Below are 23,727 nucleotides of genomic sequence, written 5' to 3' on the forward strand. Positions count from 1 at the left end.
TTGGGCTACATCTGGGTGATTTTGGGCTACATTTGGGCTCTTTTGTCTCCGGTGGCCATCTTGGGAGATTTATTTGTTATGAAGTTTCCTAATTTCCTCATGTACTGCAGTCTCCTCAGTAGGAAATGCTTTCAGTTTTTTACGTTGATTCCATCATGAAGGTATTCAGATATGTCACACATTTGCCATAAATTCTGAATGTTAGCACTCTAGTTGCTCATTATATCACTGTAGTAAAACTACTGTTCACCATGAAAGTCTGCTCCTGGTATTAAAAGTGCATGTTTCAGTCTGCATGTCAGAATTTTTTAATGAAATAGAAGAGGATTTGAGAAGTCACTCAAAATGTGCCCTCATTTTCTTTCTTCAGCATTAATGATAATTTCTATGGCAAAATGAACCCCCTCATTGTGTTCCTTTTTAAATTAAATGTTTTAAGTGTTACCAGTTTATTCCAATCAAGATGGCTTCAGGTGTGCCATACTTTTGTCATAATGAAGACAGTAAGCGCTCTAGTTGTTTTTAAGAACATTCTGGGACATTCTGTCATTGGGCTATACTTGGGCTACATCTGGGTGATATTTGGGCTACATTTGGGCTCTTTTGTCTCTGGTGGCCATCTTGGGAGACTTATTTGTTATGAAGTTTCCTAATTTCCTCATTTACTGCAGTCTCCTCAGTAGGAAATACTTTCAGTTTTTTACTTTGATTCCATCAAGAAGGCATTCAGATGTGTCACACATTTGCCATAAATTCAGAATGTTAGCACTCTTTTTGCTCATTAGATCACTGTAGTAAAGCTACTGCTCACCAGGGAAAACTGCTGCTGGTATTGAAAGTGCATGTTTCAGTCTGCATGTCAGAATTTTTTAATGAAATAGAAGAGGATTTGAGAAGTCACTCAAAATGTGCCCTAATTTTTCTTTCTGCAGCACTAATCATACTTTTTATGGAAAAATGAACCCCCTCATTTTGTTCCTTTTGAAATTAAATGTTTTAAGAGTTACCACTTTATTCCAAGCAAGATGGCTTCAGGTGTGCCATACGTTTATCATAGGTAGAACTGTTAGCGCTCTAGTAGTTCTTTGGAACACTCTGGGAAGCTGCAGTAGAACACAAAGGAATCAACTGACAGTCTCTGCCCTTGTTGGATGTACATGTTTTACTGAGAATGTCAGACTTCATTCTCACATGACTGAGAAAGATAATGTGAATTTACAGAAAATAAGCTCTCAGTTTAGTTTATAGATCACCTTCCAAACCTCTGTGGTAAAAGCATGAGAAAATATTTTTCTCTCAATCATGATATCCCAGCAGAAGGCTTTTTCACATGGTGAAATCACCTTAGAACATACCACAATTCCTAAAATGAGTATGGTACCATCAACAAATGATTTATAATGTAACTAAAGTCTTAAAACCTTCTATTAACTGCAATGCTTTTTAATGAGGTGCTATCATGTATATTGGTCCCAAGATGGCTGCCAACACTTCTTGGATGAAGTGCTGACAGCCAATCAGATCTCAGGATGAGATGTGTGGTTAGGCTCCGCCCACATATATATATGGTTTTAAATGCTATTTTCTCAGGAAATACTGAACAGATTTACACCAGACCTGCAAAAGGCACTTCCTTGACCTTATGGCTACCTCTCTGCCAAATTTCAAGTAATTCTGTTCAGCCGTTCGGGCTGTAGCTGTGTCTAAAGGTCCTATGGAAAAGTGCATGGGAAAAACGCGTTTTGGGACCCCCCTTTTATCTCAGCCCCCGCTTGACGAATCCCCCCGAGACTTTCAGGGTAGGAGCGCAGCGTAGCGCCCCACCTATTTTGAAAAATTCGCGAGGATTCGTCGACCGGCGCCAAAGTTATTCAAAATAGAATGTTGCGGATTTCCTATGGAAACGTGGTCCTAACTATAACTACCTACTGGCGACCGCCAGTAGGTAATATATATATATATATATATATATATATATATATATATATATATATATATATATATATATATATATATATATATATTTTACCCAGTGGTGGTTATCACTGGGTAATTGTAGAGTTGTGGTTAGGACCACATTTCCATAGGAAAAGCAGTTTTCGCTTTCCTAATGACTTTGGCGCTATTTGGTGAAATGTCACAAAATTTACCCCCCAAAAACACAGCTACATCCCAAACCGCTGAATGGATTTACACCAAATCTGGAAGAAAGATTGATCTTGGTCCAGAAAGAGTTCTTTTTCTGATTTGGTGTAAATCCATTCAATAGTTTTTGAGCAATTAATGGTCAAAAACTTTCTATATGTTACATTGCGGAGGATACGCAGACATAACAGATCTCTCGGAGAGATCTGACTGGCTGTCATCACATCAACAACTATGTGGCGACAGCCATTTTAGGTTTTGGGGCTCAGCCTTGAGTCCTAAAAACAACATGAAAAAGAAAGACATAAGGAGGCACGGTAGAAAAACCCTGACCCCCTAGGCCTGGCAGTGGGGTTTGCAAACCCGCAACAAAATTAAACAGGCACTGGCAAAGCCAATAGGTCTCACCTATACAAAAGCTATTGGCTTTGGCAATGTGGTATTGCTATGTTGTACACCAGTGTGGCTGCTGTTCAGCATGGATAAATGTTAGTGGCATGGAGTGTCCTAAAGTGGAGTGGGTGGAGTAGAGTGTCATAGACTGGTTTTGTTGGAGTAGAGGTTCGTCAAGTGGAATAGGGGAGTAGAGTGTCGTACAGTTTAGTAGAGGGTAGTAAAGTTTAGTGGTTCAGTAGCAGAAAGTGTCGTAGAGTGTAGTGTTGTGGAGTGGCGTGCAGTGGAGTTGTGTGGAATAGGGTGAAGTGTGTTGGAGGGGATTCAGGTAGTAGGGTGGATTGGAATTGAGTAGATTGGGGTGGATTGGACTGGGGTAGACTGGGTTGGATTGGGTGAAGTGCGGTGGATTGGAGTGGGTGGACTGGATTTAGTGGGATGGAGTGGATTGGAGTGAGGTGGATGGAAATGGGGTGAGGTGTAGTGGATTAGGGTGGATTGGAGTGGGATGGAATATATTGGTTTGTGGTGGGGTAGATTGGATTGGGGTGGGGTGGATTGGTGTGGGGTGAATTAGAGTGGAGTGGAGGGTGTGGATTTGACTGGACTGGAGGGGATGGTTTGGATTGGAGTTGGGTGGATTGAATTGGAGTGGGGTGGATTGGAATGGGATCGATTGGACTGGAGTGGGGTGGATTGGATTGGAGTCTGCTGGATTGGAGTGTGGTAGACTGGATGGATTGGATTGAATGGGGGACTGAACTAAGGTGGGGTGGATTTGGTTGGGGTAGAGTGGGGTGGATTGGAGTAGAGTGGGGTGGGGTGCATTGCACTGCAGTGGAGTGGGGTTGATTAGCGTGGGGTGTACTGGATGGGGTGGATTATATTGGAGTGGGGTGGAATGAAATGGGGTCGGGTGGACTGGATTGGCATAGCGTGGGGTGGACTTGAGTGGGGTGGATTGGAGTGGGATGGGGTGGATTAGATTGGAGTGGGGTGGACTGGAGTGGGGTTACTGGACTGGGGTGAAATGGAGTGGGGTAGAATGGGGTAGGGTGAATTGGAGTGGGGTGGATTGGTTTGGCGTAGGGTGGATTGGAGTGGAGTAGATTGGATTGCAGTGGGGTGGATTGGATTGGGGTGGGTAAATTGGATTGGGGTGGGGTGGATTGGATTTGAGGGGATTGGATTGAGGTGGATTGGATTGGGGTGGGATGGGGTGGATAGAAGTGGAGTGGAGTGGGGTTGGGTGGGGTGGGTGGATTGGAGTGGGGCAGATTGGATTTGGCTGGACTGAGGTGGATTGGATTGGATTGGGGAGGTTTGGATTGGGTTGAGGTGAGTTGGATTGAACTGGGGTGATGTGGATTGGATTTGAGTGGGGTGGATTGAAGTGGTGCGGATTGGAGTGGGCAGATTATCTTTGATTGCAATGGGGCAGATTGAAGTGGGGCAGATTGATTTGGATTGAAGCGGGGCAGATTGTTTTGGATTGGAGTTGGGTTGATTGGAGTGGGGCAGATTGTTTTGGATTGAAGTGGGGCAGATTGTTTGGGATTGTAGTGGGGGAAATTGGATTGGAGTGGGCATATTGTTTTGAATTGGAGCAGGGCAAATTGCTTTGGATTTGATTGTGCCAGATTGTTTTGGACTGGAGTGGGGTAGATTGGTGTGGCACAGATTGGAGTGGGGCAGATCATTTTGGATTGGGTTTGGGTGGATTATTGTGAATTGGTTGGGATGGAGTGGATTGGGGTGTACTGGATTGGGGAGAGGTGGATAGGATTGGAGTTGGGTAGATTGTATTGGGTTGGTTTGGCGTGGATTGGATCGGTGTGGGGTGGATTGTGGTGGATTGGAGTGGGGTGAATTGGGATAAGTGGGTGGAGTTGGGTAAAGTAAACTGGATTGGAGTGGGGTGAATTGGAGTGGGGTGGATTAGAGTAGGGCAGATTGGAGTGGACAGGAATGGAGTGGGGCAGATTGTTCTAGATTGGAATGGGGCAGATTAGAGTGGGCAGATTGTTTTGGATTGGAGTGGGGCAGATTGTTTTAAATTGAGGTGGGACAGATTGAAGTGGGGTGGGGTGAAGTGGGGCAGATTGTTTTGGATTGGAGTGGGGTGGATTGGGGGGGAAGTGGGTAGTTTGGATTGGGGTGAGGTGGATAGGATTGGAGTTGGGTAGATTGCATTGGTCTGGATTGGGGTGGATCGTAATTGGTGTGGGGTGGAATGGTTTAGAGTGGGGTGGGTTTTGGTGTATTGGAGTGGGTTGAATTGGGATAGGGTGGGTGGATTGGGGAGGTGGATTGGATTGGAGTGGGGCAGATTGGAGTGGGGTAGATTGGAGTGCAGATTGTTTTTGATTGGAGTGGGCAGACTGTTTTAGATTGGAGTGAGGCAGATTGGAGTGGGGCAGAATTTTTTAATTGGAGTGGGCAGATTGTTTTGGAATGGAGTGGAACAGATTGGGGTGAGGCAGATAGTTTTAGATTGGGGCAGATTGTTTTGGATTATAGTAGGGCAGATTGTTTTGTATTGGAGTGGGGCAGATTGGTGTGCAGAGGATTAGAGTGGGGCATGTTTTGGATTGGAATGGGGAAGATTATTTTGGATTGGAGTGGTGTGAATTGCAGTGGGCAGATTGGATTGAGGCAGACTGGAGTAGGGTGGTGTTAGACTTGGCATCTTTGGCGTGGTTTCCCCTGACTTTTTGCCTCTACCTCCTGTATTTTTGATGCTGTGCTGGATTTTGTTTTTGCTGGCTTAGATGCTTTGAGCACTTTACCACTGCTGATCAGTATCAAAGTGCAAGTGCTCCCTGTGTAAATTGTTACAATTGGTTCTCCCTGATTGCCATATTTAATTTTCTGGTAAATCCCTAGTAAAGTGCACTGAAGTATGCCAGGGCCAGTAAATCAAATGTTGCTAGTGGGCCTGTAGCACTGATCACCACATGAGTAGCCCTGAAAAGGTATCTCAGACCTGCCAGAGTGTCTGTGCGTAGTTGTTAACTGCCATGTCGACTTGGCAAGTGCACCCACTTGCCAGGCCATAACCTTCCCTTCTCTTACATGTAATGCACCCCTATGGTAGCCCAAGGTACCACCCCGGGCAGGGTGCAGTGTATGTGAAAGGTATGTCATGTACTTGTGTGGGTTACATGTCCTGATAGTGAAATACAGCCAATTTAGTTTTCACTATTGAAAGACTTTCTTGCCCCATAGGATAGAATGGGAAATGCTTTGTAACATCTTACAAGTATAATTTCCCATTGGCGAAAGATAGAGAACTAAAGTTTACACTCTATGAACTCTGAATTTAATAACATATTTTAGTAAAGATGGTTTTTAAATTGTGTGTTTGAAAATGCCACTTTTAGAAAGTAAAACAATGGGGTAACCCAGTGTCCCTCAGAGCCTGGGAAAATATATAATAAACTACAATGGCTCTATCGGGGAGCAACAATTGCTTTGTTGGAAAGAACAATTCTTAAAAGTACATGGAAACTTATTCTTACTTAAAGAATCCAATAACAAGGTGAATAAAACAAATCAATGTGCGCAACAAAACAAAATAAAGACAAGCCACAGAACCGCAAGGAGAAATAGAGACTCAAAAATAATTGCAAGAGAATTATTATTATTGTTTTGAATTTACAATATTCATATATTCAGGCTGTCCAAATAAAACAAAATACGAAAGTGACAAGTGTTTCAAAGTGACAAGAGTGCTCGGTGCAAGTGACGGAGTGTGTATATACAATTGTGAGCCTAAGTACAAATATATACAATTTTAAGAATGGTCAGAACAATGGTTATAGAGATCAATCTGGTAAAAGGCCAAATTGCTCAACAGTCGGAACCAGAGACATCCCAGACTGGACCAAGGTTAGATGTCGATGTTTCGACCATAGCAAAGCATAACTGATGTGTTCGCGGCGGGTCTTCTTCAGGACAAGCGGATAGCCCCAAGTGTAGGAAGGTGTCCCGCGTAGTGTGGGCTGCCAAAATGATCTGCTAATGTCAGGAAAGAATCGGTGAGACACAGTCACAAAAGAAAGGAGGAAGAAGGACTTCCCCTCCAAGGGGAGCAAAAAGATCAATGCCCAAGACCTGTGGCTTGTTTGGAGGGCTGGCAAATGAGAAAATACAGGGACGTTTCACTGTTGCAATATAGAATCTTGAATGGTGATATTTAACAATTCAAGCCCAAATGTCAAAATCGCTGTGGCTTGTTATGAATGTATCGAATTTCTTTTTCCGTTTCCGAAATAATTATCCACAATCCAGGCATAAAGTCCGTGGATGCAAGCATTAGTTCAGCGGTAGGCATTTTCTTGTTTAACCATTCTGTGTGCCTCTGCCTGTTTGTGTATTGACTGTCTGGTTTTGGAGTGACAGGGGCTGGGAATGTGCAGTCACTGTAGACAGCCACTGGGGGGTTTGAGGTGTGCCTGGCCCTTCCTGGATGACTCAGAGTTGAGCTGAATGGGGCTTGTCTGAATATAGAGTAGTGGGAGGAGAGTTCCTTGCACTTGAACAGGGCCTGTCTCCCTTGCACAATGCTGTGGTCATACTGAATTAGTAAGGACAGAACTGGTTTGGGCTGGGCTCAGAGACCCTTGAACAAAGAGAACATAGACATTTTGGGGTATAAGTATTAGACCTAAAACCCCAGAACTTTAGATCACTTCTGGACTCAAGAGGAACCTTTGCCAGGCTGGACTGTTCCCATGAGGCACGGGGTCAAGACTGACTTGCATATGCTGGGTCTTAGCTGGGGTGAGCTAAAGAATGATGATGGATTCAAACGCAGATCTGCGACTGGGGATGAGTGTCTGAAAAGTTTCAGCGCTCCGTCCATCTTCTCCTTGTGTTTGCTTTGTTTGCCCAAAGTTGGGAGGGTATGCCCAGATGTGGGTCCCTTGCTCACTTTGCCACTAGATTCACGATAGCCTGGCTGATCAGGGGTGTTACCCCAAACGAGTCCCAGGATGCTTGTTTCTGGTCCAGGGAAGACTTGGCTTGGCAGTTCAGGCTGGACTGTTCCCATGAGCCACAGGGTCAAGACTGATTGGCATATGGCTGGGCCTGAACTGGGGTGGCGAACTGAGCTAAAGAACGATGATGGATTCAACCCAGATCCGTGACAGGAGGTGAGTGTCTGAAAAGTTTCAGTGCTCCATCTATCATCTCCTTGTGTTTGCTTTGTTCACCCTAAGTTGGCAGGGTATGCCCCGACATGGGTCCCTTGCTCACTTTGTCACTGAAGCTAGCCTGGCTGATGAGGGGTATTTCCCTGAAACTGTTCCCAGGATGCGTGTTTCTGGTCCAGGGAAGACCTGGCTTGGCAGTTCAGGCTGGACTGTTCCCATGAGGCACAGGGTCAAGACTGATGTGCATATGGCTGGGTCTGAACTGGGGTGGTGAAGTGAGCTAAAGAATAATGATGGATTCAACCCAGATTTGTGACTGAGGGTGAGAGTCTGAAAGATGTCAGAGCTCCGTCCATCTCCTTGTGTTTGCTTTGTTCACCCTAAATTGGCAGGCTATGCCCAGATGTGGGTCCCTTGCTCACTTTGCTACTGGATTCAAGCTAGCCTGGCTGATGACGGGTGTTACACCGAAACTGATCCCAGGAGGCTTGTTTCCGGTCCATGGAAGACCTGGCTTGGCAGTTCAGGCTGGACTGTTCCCATGAGGAACAGGGTCAAGACTGATTTGCATATGGCTGGGTCTAAACTGGGCTGGTGAAGAGAGCTAAAGAACGATGATGGATTCAACCCAGATCTGTGACTGGGAGTGACTGTCTGAAATGTTTCAGCGCTCCGTCCATCATCTCCTTGTGTTTGTTATGTTTGGCTCCCATCCCCCAGGGCCGAACATATTTTATAAGTGAGGTGGTTGCACAACCCTCCTCCCTAGAACATCTAAAGGCCACGGAACCCCATTCCCTGCACTAGCTCAGTTTCTGTGCCTTGGGAAGCCCATCCCAGGACACAGTAGTTTCCCTGACTGCACCATTGCAAGCAGGAAAGCATTTTAATATCCCCTACCAGGCAGGATCAAACATGCCTTCCCTGCCTTTAGCAGTACAGGAAGGGAGGACAAGTCTGCTCCGAGCCGACAGGAAATTTAATTGTGCTCCCGGCCAATGGGAGCAAGCACAAGTTACTGCTCCCGCTGGGCAGGAGCAATGTCAGCTCCTGCACCATGTAGGGAGCCAGCTGGGTCCGCAGGGGCCCTGAGGCTCCCCCGTGGACACCTAACATGCTGCTTGGTGGGTCCCCCGGATGGGCACTGGGGCACTCATCTATAATTAAGAGAGGCAGTGGGGCTACAATCGGCTTAGGGAGTGGGGCTGTGCACCCCCCTCTCCTTTATAATAGCAATGTGCCCTAGGGAATGGGATCTCTGTGAACTAGTAAGGCTTTGGGAGGGGGAGCGCATGGTCCCCATCCCCTTAACTATTGCAGTTGGTCCCATGTGATGGGATCCCCGTTGCCTAATAAGGCTCAGGGAGGGGGCCACAACTCCCTCAATTTGTATTGCTTGTCGTCCTGAGGGATGGGTATCCCAGGGTCCAATAAGGCTTGTGGGGGATTCTACACCCCCTTTAAAGGCCCCAGGGAAGGGGGTCCCCAAAGTGGCTCAGTGAAATGGGCCACATGCTCCCTACTCTTTTTAAAGGAAGAAGACCTTGTGGAAAGTGGTCCCTGGGGCCCAAGGTGGCTTTGGAAGGGGAGATGAACTAATGGGTTGGACTCTGGGCATGCCCACATGCCATACCCTGCTGTCAACCCCTTGCCGCACAGAGTCAAAGCTGCCTGGGGGGTTGGGCACAGGGCCTGGCTGCAGGCCAGGCTCTTTGGCCAACTCCCTGCCTCACACGGCCGTGCTTAACTTGTGCTTCGCTGCCTACAGGAGGTTGGACTCCTTCCCACCAATCCCATGCCGCACACGACCAAAGGACGTGCACGTCATGGGTTTGGCTGCCTCCGGGGGTTTAGCTTTACACAGGGTAACAAAATATTGCTTTATGTTTAAAAACCTGAGAAATGTACTGAAATATCTCAAGTTTAAAGTAACATTATAGTTAAGTGAGAATCTCACTGACATCTTAACGTTTTATATGCGCAAAAGCACTAAAATTTATCAGTCATACTTGGGTAACAGCCTTAACAATGCGGCATTAAGCACCCGTGCCTTTTCCACGCAAGCTGAACAATGCTTGCCTTAACCATGCATATGCGTGGTTAAGGCAGTCAGCGTTCTAGCTGTTTAAGCAGATGGGAGCGGAACTGGAAGGCAAGTGGCAGGAAGGACGGACCTGGACGTGGCTGTGTAAGTTGGGCTGGTGGTAGGTGAGGTAGGTTTTAGGTGGTGGGGGCTGGTTTTAGGGCTCAGGGAGGGTGATAGGGTCAGAGTAGTTTTTAGGTGGCTGAGTTTTAGGGCTCAGGGTAGGAAAGGGGTCAGTTTTCAGGCCTAAGGGGCAGTTTTTCGGGATCAGGGCAGGTGGGCGAGGGGAGTTTTCAGGGCCCAGGGCAGAGGTGCTGGGGTTGGAGTCGTTTTTGGGGCTATGGGGTCAGGTTTTAAGGCTCAGTATAAGGGGGTTGGGTAGTTTATAGGGCTGGGGCACGTAGAATACACTGCAGGAGGGCCAGATTTCAGGACACAGGGCGGGGCATGGGTGTGATCTTTACCACTCATGTCTCTTTACCAATCATGTCTTTATCATGAAATTGCGTGGTATAGGCTTGCCTGGTAAAGACGAGGTTGTAGTTGAGACCACATGGTTCAGGCTTGCGCTGTTGAGGCATGCGTTGTTCCATCACACAACCGTCATACTTACCTCTGGTAAGTATCACTTGTGCCCTAAGGTAACTATAACTCACGCCCTCACCAAGCAATGCTAATTACCCCACTTATTACATCGCTCATGACATGTTTCATGACGTTATTGATAATATCACTGCAATGTTTGCAATTAAATTATTGATGAGAAAACTGTTCATCGTGGGGCGCGAGTTATAGCTACCTTAGGGCATGACAATTTCTACATAACATAGAAGATTTTGTGCACCTGGTCCTAACTTATGTACATGTCCTTGTTTTGCTTCAGAACGATGGCTATCTGTAAAGTTTTCATCACAGTATGAAGGCTGAAGGCAGCATGATCTTTAGCACCATCAGACCATGGTTATTTTGAGTGAATAGCCTCTGTTTGGACAAGTTTTGCATAGGGTGGAAACTGTTCTGAGTAGATACTTTTTAATACTCTGTGGTGTTTTTCTCATGAGAGTTTGACTGTCTGCAAAGAGTATGGTAGAAGGTAAACTCTCTCCATGGAATAAACACTGTTTACAGGACCCACTTTTCTACTCATATCCACTTCATTTCTCAATGAAGGTTCAATTACTATGAGGGGTTTGATACAGGTAAAGTGTGTGTCCATATCTGTAACTAGGCTTGAGTATCCGGAGGAACCTGGTTTTCCATGAACAGTTGTATACAGATTGAACACCATGTGCAGTACAGGTTATCCTTTTACCTGTGGTTGATACTCAACATGAACTCGGCTACCCGGGAAGTGTATGGTATAGGGTCAATGTTGCATATAACACAAGCTAGTTTTACCTATGGGGTTTTATATATGAAAGCAGTAATAATGCTTCATATTATTCTGAGCTATTGTGCACTTACTTTCATAGCTCTCAAGCCATAACCATTTATGGAGCAATGTGTAGAACAGAAGCTTGGATGATGTCATCAGTGATGCCTTCAAAGATGTCATTTAAAATGCCATAAATTATGTCATAGAACATGTCATGAGTAATGTAATATGTGAGCTCATAAGCAGAGCATGAAGGGGGTGCAAGTTATAGTTAGTTCTGTTCACTATAACTGGTGAATTTCTGCAGTTTCTTTAGGTCAAAATGTTAATGTTGTCACTGAGATATTCACCTAACTATTACGTCACTCTGTGAAATTCTAAGATTTTTGTAACAAAAACAGTTCTTTTTTTGTCGCACCTAACTATAACGTAATGTTAACCTTAACCTACTCATGAAATCTGTAGGTCTGAGAACAGTGGCCCAAAGTTCTAGGCACATGATCTATAAACTCTCTACCTCATTAGTTGGAAATTTGCCTTTGCCTTTTTATCACATCATAGTAAAAGTTAGAAATGCAGCAGAGAGGCCCTACTCACCTAGGTCTGCAAGATTGGACAGGGCTACCAACCCCACGCTCACCAGGATGTCATTTTCTGGAAAGTCTGCAAATGTCCGGACAAGGGAAGCAACTGCTCCCGCCTCTACTAGCTGCTCCTGAAGTTCACCTAAAAGTAAAGCAGGGAAAACATGGTCCATAATGGAGACACCTACCAAAGAGGCAGGGAATACTGACAGGTGTTGAGCAAAGCAGAGGTAACAATTACAGACCCAAGATTCTCTCAGCTGGATCTTCAATGGGAATCGTACCTCACAGATATGATAAACCAAAAGTTTCAGTTCATGCAATACAGATTTGTGGATCATCTAAAGCAATATTTTTGAATAAAAGAACTGTCAATTCACTTATTTGCCCTTCCAAGCTTGATAAAAGGAGTACAATTAAGTAAAATGACAAAAACATGTATTATTTAAGGGTAAAGGGTGATTTGGTTAGTTGTGTAAATGATCGACATTATCTTGAGCATAGCTATAAGAGCAGTCTTGTTACCTTCCTATCATGTCTCCTGATAAACACTAGCTAATCACTGGAAAAAGCCTCAGTGTGTTGAGCGACATGAGTAATATGGCTCAGTGTATAGAGCACCCTATTCAAGTAGTGTGGCCAGAGTCATTAGCAGATTATGCCCACCACAATCTAGCAGCTGCTTGATGGGCAGTGAGAAGTAAGACTCTGTCTCACCTTGGATGGCCGATTCAGCAGAGTGGAGGAAGGTTAAAAGGATGTGGAACCCAAATGCTATTCTCTGCTACCACAGATAACACCTACAATAGATGGAGGGGTCAAATCAGATGTACAGTGTGGAGAAACTAGCTATGTTTGGCTTCTATTCCATACACAACATACATTATGTTTTGGGTGGAGTAATGTGGTATTGTTTTTCAGCACCATCCTCACATCTTATTTCATGGCTGAATATTGACCATTGAAAACACTCAGTATAATGAAATGGGAGGATACTGCCCACTTTACAGTGTACTGGTTTCCACAGCATAAGCACATGGACTATACTAGAACCCAGTCAATCACCAATTGACTTCACCTCAGAGGCAGTCAACGAGGATGGGAAATATACTGTTTACTTTCCGTAGTCCGAATGCTGGCATTAAGCAGAGAGTAAAAAGGCAAGATTGCACTAGAAGACTCGCCGTGAAGTACAGTCTAGATACTTACAGTTTTCGTAACAGAGACGACCGATTGCCCTGCCAGCATGGAGAAGAAGCTCTTGGTCTGAGCTCTGTAAGATGGAAACCAGTTCCAGAATCAGACCTGCATCAATACAAGGCTTGCGCATTTCTTCTGCAAAAAGAGGGAGAGAAAAGGAAAGATCAATCACCAGGACAAAGAAAGCGGGATGAGAATGTATGCAACATACACTAATACCATAACATTCAGCAATTGGGTAGTCGAATTGTACCTTGTAAATAAGGCGAGGCCCCTATCACCATCACAACGTCACTGAAAGTGACATTGTGATGGCAATAGGGGCTTGTAAATATGCCTCTAAGAGTTTTAAAAAAATTACCAACAGTCCAAAACTTTGGGAGTGATCATGCAAAAAGAGGCATTTCCTTGCATTACTGTTTCATGATTTATCATCACTTAATTTGTACTGAGGGTCTCAAGAATTCAAACATTCAGTCTTAAAGCATAGAGTCTTCCATTTCTTTTAACCATGGATTGATCAGCATCCAATAATTGTATCTCAGAAGTTCTAGGTTTGCTTCTGCTACTTAAACCTCCTTGTATACACCTGTAATGAAAAGTCTTTCAAAGTCTTGAATACTTTCTATTGTCTCGGCTAAGGGTATCACCCATGGCAGTGGTTAGGGCCTCGCCTTCTGTGTCTAGGCTCACTCTGTATATCAGCGTCCACCCCATGAAGTTAGTCAAGACTTTGCCTTTCGCCATTCTGATGTGGGTCACCAAAGTTGGTTTTGCTGCCTCTGTATCCCTGGTGACTCAAAACGTGGAGCCTACGACATGGCAGCATATCTGAAGCACTGGTATAGTCGTACAGACCTACATGATCCTGAGTGGCCGGGAGAGCTTATGTCTTTAATTTGAGTCAGAGAAATATTTCCAAATTACGAATAAGCAGATTTTCGAATCTGTGTCGGGTCCTCATTTACTGTTCCTTTTAAATGCCCATGCATTTATTGACATTTTACTGAACAAGTAATTTGTTTGGTGTTAGAATTGGGATTTCTGGTTGGCTAGGGCAAGCTCCTAAACTAGGCAGAAACCACCACTCTAGCCAGGGCAAGGAAGTTACGCGCTGAAGATAACCCCTGCTCACCCCCTTGGTAGCTTGGCACGAGCAGTCAGGCTTATCCCAGAGGCAAAGTGTAAAGCGTTTGCGCAACACACACACATAGCAGCAACACACTAAGCACACTACAAAAGAAACTCCACACAAGGTTATATAAAAAATAGCCTTTGCATTATCCAAAACACATTAGAATCATAATCACACATATGCACTGTGCCAACTGGCACTGGGCAATATTCACAGGGGATTATATACAGGACAGGGCCAATCGGGCCACTGTCAGAACCTTTAGAAAGCACTAGTAACACAGATAAAACACAACCAGTGACTACTGGTAAAATACTGTACTTAGCATTATCACCTGCAACATAAACGCATTTTGTCTGCATCAACACATGGCATAAAACACCTTAGGCCTAACCATAGGCATACACACATTAGGCATAAACACATTATGCAATCCCTTAGGGCCTTGTACCCTAACAGTACACACAGGTACCAACCATGGAAATGACCCCAGGCCAACTGGCCTTTCTAGGAGGCCCAAATGCCCTCTGTCCAAAATGTCTTGGCGTAAATGTATGGCCTCTCAAGTAGCCCTCTGGCTGCCAATGCAGCGAAAACACAACACAATGCGCTGGGGGCGTGGGGTGCAACTCACCCCTTCCTCATAATGAAGCAAGGGATGCCCCCTTTTAGCAGCTGCCCGCTCTCTCTCGCGGTGCAGCTGTGGGAGCCAATCAGCTCTGGCACCACCGTGCCGCTCCGGTCCCACTCCGGGACTTAAGAACAAAAAAAATGCCCACCCGGTGCAGCTGCCCGTGCTCTCGCGGTGCAGCTGGGATGGAATCCTATCAGCACTGGCACCACTGTGCCTTTGAAGCCCCCCTTCGGGACTTCCATACACTAAGCCCCGTGAGCCCCCTCCTTTGGGACTGTTCCGGTGCCTCTTCTCGGCCCCACCATGCGCGAGGACGGCCCCACTCACTGGAGCTCTCCTCGTTGTGCAGCCTCGCCGGTCTGGCACCCGTGTTGTAAATTAAAACAGCAATGTGATTAAGCATTTGCTGAAGACATTAATGCTTTCCCTTTAGACATGTTTTCTCTGTTATGTTGACCGAAGTTTGGAATCCATTTTGTATTATCATGTGCCACGTGTTCGCCACGAGGAGAGTCCGACCTTTGTGTTAGTTGCTCTTGTAATCTGCCTAGTAACAGTCTATAAATAGCTCTCTCTTGTCCATCTGGCGCATGCCCAGACTTGACCACATCTGTTATAATTAGCCTTGCTTGACCATGTGTTTCGCGGGCTCAAGGAGTGTGATGGCTCCGCCCATGTATTGATTCAGTATCGAGAATGACCATAAATGGTAATGTTCTTCGGCCTCATGTTGTATCCACCCACTTATGAGCCCCTCTGTTGTGTATAAAAGGGGACTGTGTATGCAAGTTCTTTGTGCTACTCCATGCAATACTGAAGGGTGTTGTGTGGATTGTAGGACCACCCTTAAGGGTTAATAAATGCTGTTTTTGTACTTTGCAGTTTCCGTGCCAACTTCCTTATAGATTCCGTTACAGGAGAGCGAACCCTTGTGCCTTGCGGGCCTAGCTGGGGCCTGTATTCATCAATTGGCGCCCGTCACGTGGGGCTCATCGGCGACTCGGATGCTCGAAGGACTGGTCGCGACGAAGGTGAGGAGTTTGGCCGGGGACGTGATCACTGCCAGCGGCGTCTTAGCCCTGACATCCCGAGGTTTTTCTTCCTTCCCTTCCGAGCTGACCGTCTGGGTGGCGCCGGTCATCGACTGAGACCTCTTCTGTCGGTCCTGCCGTGAGAGCCGTTTGGGCGATTGTGGAGCTTGGCAGTTGGAATCTGGACTCTTGATTGGTAAGAACCGTTGTACGGTACTTGCTCCGAGTTTTTGAAGCCTGGGTTGGCTATTTGAGTTTGATTGATGATGACTAGTCATATTTTGTATTTGTCTTTGTGAAAATATATGCGTTGCAACACATATAGGCAGGTAATGTGGAGAGATTTCTCCAGAGCTGTGTAACTTTGAACGGCGCAACGATTAAGTGCCATTTTTTATAATATTGCATATTTTGCATTATTTCTGAGCATGCCTGCTTTCAGCGCACTCCGTAAGTGGTGCTGCTGTTTTGGAAACCGGTTGAACCTCGAGGAATCTGCTCCAGCTCCCCCAGAGGGGACGCCTAATAGGGATATGTATGTAAAGCATGGTCTTTCTTCCATAATGTACAGCACAGTATGGAGGAAATACACGAAGAAGGATCCTGAGTTGCGATGGCCTTTGTATGGATCGTTTGATATACGTAAGATTGAGTATGTGGAACAGTGTATGTGTAAGCGACGTGCTCGTCAGGATATGTTTGAGTGTGTGCGATTATGGGTGAAGGAAGTGCGTGAGCGAGAGAAGCGTGAGAAAGCGCTGTATGATAAAGACCAACGGAAGAATGATCATGTGCGAGCACAGGAAGCGAAGCGTCGGGAGGACAAAGAGCAGGCGGACAGACAAGAGAAAGAGCGTAGGCTACAAGTTTCGGGTCAATATGTTGTTCGCCAGCCACTTTATCCTGTCCTTAATAATCCTGATGATGATTTTTATTTGCTAGATCGCTCTCCGCCCCCTTATGTTGGCGCATCTGCTCCGCGGCCGCAAGATTCTGGCCCGGCTTCGGGTAAGGTAGACACACGGTCCATGTTATCGGCCGAGCATATGGCTGAGCTTCGGAAACTTTCCCTCCGTGCACTTAAGGGCAAGATGTCTAAGGAGGAGTTGTTCCATACTTGGGGGTCATGGCAAGATAGAGAGAGGGTGTATTTTCTGTCTCATTTCGCGGATGAAGTAATTACTGCTTTCCGAAAATATTCTAGTGTTCTTGAGCCTGACGAAGTGTCTTCGGATGCCGGAGCATTACGTAATGGTGTTTTTTCTCCCCCTAAGGCTCCTGAGGCGGCTCGGCGGTTGTTCGCTTTGCGGGACGAGGTGCTGGCCCTTAGAGAGAAAACACGCCAACAAACGGAGGAGGAGAAGCAATCGGATTCGTTTGCAGCAGGGGGCCACTCATCCCCCTCCCAGTCAGATAAGGATGACGTAGTGCATGCTAAACCAATGCGAGAGGCGGCGCCTTTGTATGTTCCTCCTAAAGGAGCGGGGACTAGCTCGGACATTAACTCCGCCGATGCTAGGGGATATTTTGTGTATAATTGGGTTTATACTCCATGGCATAGGGCCGATGTTATGGCGTTAAAGAATGCATTGCCTGACCCCCGCAAGAATCCAGCGGCCTTCTATGAAGAAGTCGAGGGGGCCTTGAATTCTTGCATTATGACCTTAGCGGATATAGACCTGTTCTTTGGTCTTATTCTACCACCGGACACGTGGCGGTCTGTCCGAAAGGTAGATGATGTGGTTGCCTTCAAGGCCCGGTGGTCTGAGCTTGAGGATGAAGACAGGGAGAGGAAGCCCGCACAGAAACCACCCCAGAATATTTTAGATCTCCCTGCTGCTATTGTGGCTAAGTTGAAAACAATTATTCCCCCTAAAAAGATTGACTGGAATATGTTAGCTGCATGTAAACAGAAAGTTGACGAGTCAGTTGCAGATTTCTTCACGCGCTTTGAGGAAACTGACGACACGGGCCGCCATCTTTTCGCGGACAAATATGTGGCTAATCTGCTACCGGCAGTTGCGGCCCGTTTAAAAGCGAGCGAGAGTTCCTGGTCCTCCGCGACGCCGACGGCCCTTCTGACTATCGCTCAGTATTATGAGCGTCAGGAGCACGAGGCGAAGGGCCAGGAGGAAAAGAAATCGAAAGATCTTAAGACTAAGGTAATGTTGGCACAAGTATATGGCCCGCCCGACGGGGTAATAATAGAGGAAGGGGAGGATCTTATGGTCCCCCTTCGGGCCGATCTGATTTGAATAGGAACCAGTGTGCGTATTGTAAGCAATTGGGCCATTGGGCCAGGGATTGCCCAGTGTTGCGTGCTTCGCGTCAGGGGCATACTCCGGGTGGCCCGAGAGGTAGAGGGGGTTCCTCGAACTTTAGAGGGAATTCTAACGATCACGTTCGTTTCGATACCGCTGGGCAGCACCGAGATAGCTCAAATGTTTTCGATCGCCAGCATCAGTATCATGTATCGGAGATTGATCGATCAGGATATCATGATTCTCAGCATGCATAGGAATGCGTTGGATGGGGGTCTGAATCAGTTGAGGTGCCGGTCGATCAGACGGGTCCTTATGTATCGGCTGAGGTTTTAGGTTCTACTGATCAGTTCCTAGTGGATACAGGAGCGACACGTAGTGCATTGTCTAGGTACTTGGTTCCGGGGGCTCCCCCATCCGGCTCAGTGGTTACATCGGTAGGGTTTGACGGTACACTCTCCCGAAGCCCTCTTTCACAGCCCCTAACATTTAAGGTTGATTCTTTTTCTGCGCCCTGTCCGTTTCTGCTTGCTCCGTATACACCGGATAACATTATGGGCCTTGATATGTTAAAGCACTTTAGGGCTACGATCCGCTGCTCCCCTGAGGGTGTGAGGGTGATCTTAAATGACAACTACCCCCGGTCAGGGCGGATGTGTACGATATCGGAGGATGCGTTGTTGGCCACCCTCCCTCGAGCTTTATGGGCGACTTCGGACACAGATGTGGGACAAATGGTGATTCCTCCGGTCCACATTAGTGTCCAGGAGGGGGCGGTGTTACCGCGCCTCCCGCAGTATCGTATTTCCCAGGAGGGCGAGGAGGCTCTCATACAGATTGTGCAAGATTTGATCGCAGTGGGAGTAGTGGAAGAAGTTCCCTATAATATCTGTAACAGTCCGATTCTCCCTATTCTGAAAAAGGACACGGATGCAAAGGTCTATCGGTTCATAATAGATTTGAGGGAGGTAAACAAGATCGTGATACCTCAGTACCCGGTGGTTTCCGATATCACGACGTTGCTTACCTTGGTCCCGCCTACGGCGACCATGTTCTCAGTGATTGATTTGAAAAATGCCTTCTTTTCTATTCCCATTCACCCCGATAGCCGATTTCTTTTTGGGTTCACATTAAACAATAGATCTTATCGTTTTTGTAGAATTCCCCAGGGCTACACAGAAAGCCCTAGTATTTACAGTCAGGCTTTGAAACGACAGTTGGATTCCTTTGTTTTACTCGAGGGGGTCGCCCTCATTCAATATGTCGATGACATCTTGTTGGCGGCTGACACCCTGGAATGGTGTGAAAAAAGCACGCTATCCTTACTTTCCTTTTTAGCATCCCACAATCATAAGGTATCTCGGAAGAAATTGCAATTCTGTAGACCAAAGGTGACTTATTTGGGTCACCTTTTGTCTAAGGAGGGACGTGCACTCACACCGGATCGTATCCAAGTAATTTTGGATACACCGAGACCATCCACACAGAAGGATGTCCGTGCATTTTTGGGCCTCGTTTCTTTTTGTAGACAGTGGGTATTGGGGTTTTCACACATAGCTAAGCCATTGTTAGCCCTTTTGACAAAGGATACGCCTATCCCAATCCCTTGGTCAGATGAGTGTGATGCTGCTTTTCAACAACTGCGACAGGCCCTTTGTTCAGCACCAGTGTTAGGGACCCCTGATTATGCAAAACCCTTTTCGTTGTATGTGCATGAGAAAGATGGATGTGCATTGTCAGTTTTAGTGCAGATGCACGGCGACAAGCAGCGCCCTTGTGCATATTTTTCGGCTGTACTTGATCCTGTCGCCCGAGCATTACCAGGGTGTTTTCGCTCGGTTGCGGCGACAGCTGTGTCAATACGCCAAAGCGAGGGAATTGTGTTATCTCATAAGCTGTTGGTATTAGTCCCCCATGCTGTTGATGCCCTGCTTAATCAAACAAAGACGCAGCATTTGACCAGTGCCCGTTTGACGGGATATGAGTTGACGCTTTTGGCTCCTCATATTACGTTGAAAAGGTGCGTAACGTTAAACCCGGCAACATTGTTGCCATACCCCGAAACTCAGCCTGAGGCGCGGAAAGCGCATGATTGTATTCTTGTGACTGAGGAACAAACAAAGGGTCGTATTGATCTCCAGGATACGCCCTTTTCAGATGTAGATGGAGAACTGTGGGTGGACGGATCATGCCTGAAGCTACCAGATGGTACGACTTCAGCAGCGTATGCAATTACCACGTTACAAACGATAGTGGAGACAGCACGCATACCACAGAAATCAGCTCAAGCAGCGGAACTGATAGCATTAACACGAGCATGTGAGCTCAGTACAGGATTATGTGTGAATGTTTACACAGATAGCCGCTATGCCTTCGGAGTAGCGCACGACTTCGGCCTACTCTGGAAGGAGAGAGGGTTTCTAACGTCACATGGGGTGCAGATAATGCATGGAGAGTTAGTTCACAATCTTTTAACCGCATTGACATACCCAAAGAAAATTGCCATTGTTAAGTGTAGCGCCCATAGGAAAGTGGTTGATAAAGTTGGAGAAGGGAATGCGCTAGCGGATCGAGTAGCACGGGAGACTGCGATGCAGCCCGGTACTACTGCCATGTATGTAGTAAAGTCACAGGTGGAAAGATGGCGTGATGCGAAGGAGGAAGTGCGCGAAATACAACGGACCGCTTCCGATAAAGAGCGGGAGCAATGGGCTAGCGAGGGAGAGTTGGATGATGAGGGTTGTTGGAGAAATAAGCAGATGGATAGATGGAAGTTACCCACGGCTTTCGTACAACCTATGGTTCAGATGGCACATGGGCTAGCACATGTTGGAGCTTCCGCAATTGTGAAATTGCTTACCCAAGTTTGGGAGCATCCAGAGATTGCTAGCACAGGGAAGAGGGTGGTGCAGACCTGTATGATCTGCCTGAGGTACAACCCAGGAAAGGGTACTCGAACTCCAGCAGGAGGATTTGCGACGCCCACTGCACCCTTTGAGGTTTTGCAGATGGACTATATCCAGCTTGAGCGCTGTAACAATTTGAAGTATGTTCTAGTAGTGGTTTGCGCCTTCAGTAAATGGGTTGAGGCGTACCCTACGAAAGACAACACTGCAATGACCACGGCGAAGCTACTGCTAAAAGAGTTTTTCCCTCGATACGGCGTCTGTAGACTTCTGTGGAGTGATAATGGGCCTCACTTTGTAGCGGATGTTATAAAGTACGTCTTGAAGGGCCTGGGCATCACCCAGAAGTTCCACGCCGTGTTCCACCCTCAGTCTGCAGGACTAGTCGAGAAGTATAATGGTACACTGAAGCTTAAGATAGCCAAAATCCAAGCTTCAACGTCTCTGATTTGGCCAGACGCCCTGCCACTGGCGTTATTGTCAATTAGATCAGTGCCACACTCTCGAACCGGCCTTACGCCGTATGAAATAGTATTTGGACGACCAATGAACATTTGGGGTCCACCAAGGCCTAAGGCTGTGTATGATGTACCTTGTGTAATGATGAGCGATTATCTGGCACAGTTAACGGATAACTTGGTTTCTATTCATCAACAGGTCCGAGAGGCGCTCCCTGATCGGTCTACCGGTGAAGGACATGGTCTCCGGCCTGGTGACCATGTGATGGTGAAAGTCTTCGACAGAACGAACAGTTTGGAGCCGCGATGGGTGGGCCCTGAGCAAGTCCTCCTTGCAACGAGGACGGCTGTGCGAGTCTCGAACAGGAAGAATTGGATCCATTCCTTGCACTGTCGAAAGGTACCGCCCGGATTGGTGGAGTCTGCCGTGCTGACCGATCAACGAGAAATCCTGGCAGCAGAGACAGGCCGTGCTGCGGAGCCGGGTGACACTGAGGAGCTCTTTCCGGACCACGCGACTTCTGGAGGAAGGCGATATCATCTTCGACCGAGGAAGTGAGGTTTCCAGTACCGGGACATACTGTCAGAACGGCCCTTGGGTTAGTGAAACGGAGAGCCGATGAGGCAAGGGGGGGGATCAGCCCTGCATTAGTGTAGTGACACCCGTCTTGGCCCGCTGGTGAAGAAATCAACCGCTGCCCAAGGGGAAGAGTTCAGACAGACTTTTTAGTTTCAGGAAGATATCAGGGTATTGTTTCCTTTGACATGGAGAAGAAGAAAATCCTTTGTGCGTTGGGGTTCATGCTAACAGTAGCTATTGTTGGAATAACAACATGGTTTGTAGAGGAGGTAACTCCTGCTCGGAAAACACTTGTGTTGACGACTCCGGTGCCTGCGGAGCACTACTTCTATACATTGCCGTATCAAGAGTTGAAGCATCGGCAGTCTTATTTGAATAACACTTTCATTCAGATGCTGCATCATACCCACGTTGCTACGAACGCTACGAACTGTTGGATATGTGGGATGATGCCGGCCCATCAGAAGAAAGGAGGTACGCCATTCATACCACTTCCTTTCTCTCATAATGGCTCTTGTAGAGCATGGTACACCTTACTGTTTGCCACTCGGAAACCGACAGTGGGACGATTGCTTTTTAGACTTAATAAAGAATGCCATCAAGACAAGAATGGATATCCGCAAGCGAATGGGACAATTTGGGAATGGGAAGAGTACCGACCAGACAATGAATCCATTCCATATATCTTCACGAACACCAGAGACACTGTGGGGAAGGACAAATTCGTGATCCAAGTGGCACAGGCTCAAGCGGACCTGTGTGTCCAGAGTGTGGGTTTTATCCCTGTCGGTGTCAGTGATTGCCTAACTGTCTTGAACATTGATGGATTGAATAACAGTACCTTCCTAGCGTCCCATAATACCTATTTTGTGTGCGGAAATAAAGGTTATTACCGTTTGCCGGCTGGGTGGTCTGGGGTATGTTATGTATCCTTCCTATTACCCCCTGTATTCCTAGCACCAGCATCTTACCATAAGGATTTGAAATTGTTGAATAATGTGACTGTAAATAGATATAAACGTACTTTATCGATTGATGAAGTGGATCAGACTGATACCAGCTTGCAGCAGTATATTGATTTTAACTTAGGACTGTTTTTCTTTGTTGGAGCCGCTTTGAATAGTAGGAAGATTCGAAGATTAACAAGAGTGGTAGAAGCTGTGACAAATCAGACTGCTGCTGCTCTTGGGAATCTTACGGAAGAGTTACAAATAACTAGGATTGTTGCATTGCAGAATCGTATGGTATTAGATGTAATGCTAGCTGATCGAGGTGGAGCCTGTAAAATTATTGGAAGTAGTTGCTGTGTGTTCATCCCTGATCATACGCCATCCGTTTATAACGCCATTAACAAGCTGCATAAAATAGCAGCTGAAATCCACACAGAAAACGGCACTTGGTCCTTTTCTGGATGGTTTTGGGCATTGGTTACTGCCTGGGGATGGAAGGTCTTAACTGGTCTCTGTATTATTATAGCAATTCTGTTCTTTTTCTGTATGTGTGTTCAATGTGGACCATTGTTCTGTTCCGTATGCATTTCATTCTGCATCCCGGATAAGAAAGCTATTGCCGATGTTGCTCATCAGAAGCGTCTAGCTAAAGAGGTTAAAGGAATGATGATAATTGACATATATGATGATTTTTGGAAACCGGATGTCTTCAGTAAATGCTGAAAGGGTCGTCTGTTGTAAATTAAAACAGCAATGTGATTAAGCATTTGCTGAAGACATTAATGCTTTCCCTTTAGACATGTTTTCTCTGTTATGTTGACCGAAGTTTGGAA

General features: G+C 46.4%; 1 protein-coding gene across 1 annotated transcript in view; it reads right to left on the reverse strand.

Moving 5' to 3' along the window:
- The window catches only part of LOC146867801 (rap1 GTPase-GDP dissociation stimulator 1-like), a 618,625-nt gene that overhangs the window by 247,324 nt on the left and 347,574 nt on the right, over nucleotides 1–23,727 (reverse strand). The window contains exons 4-5 of the mRNA XM_085608132.1: nucleotides 12,949–13,074; nucleotides 11,753–11,881 (exon numbers count right to left, since the gene is read on the reverse strand). Coding sequence (XP_085464258.1) covers nucleotides 11,753–11,881; nucleotides 12,949–13,074 — 255 coding nt within the window. The remainder of the gene's footprint in view (nucleotides 1–11,752; nucleotides 11,882–12,948; nucleotides 13,075–23,727) is intronic.

This window comes from Triturus cristatus, chromosome 1_2, assembly GCF_964204655.1.
Source record: "Triturus cristatus chromosome 1_2, aTriCri1.1, whole genome shotgun sequence".
Taxonomy (NCBI): Eukaryota; Metazoa; Chordata; class Amphibia; order Caudata; family Salamandridae; genus Triturus; species Triturus cristatus.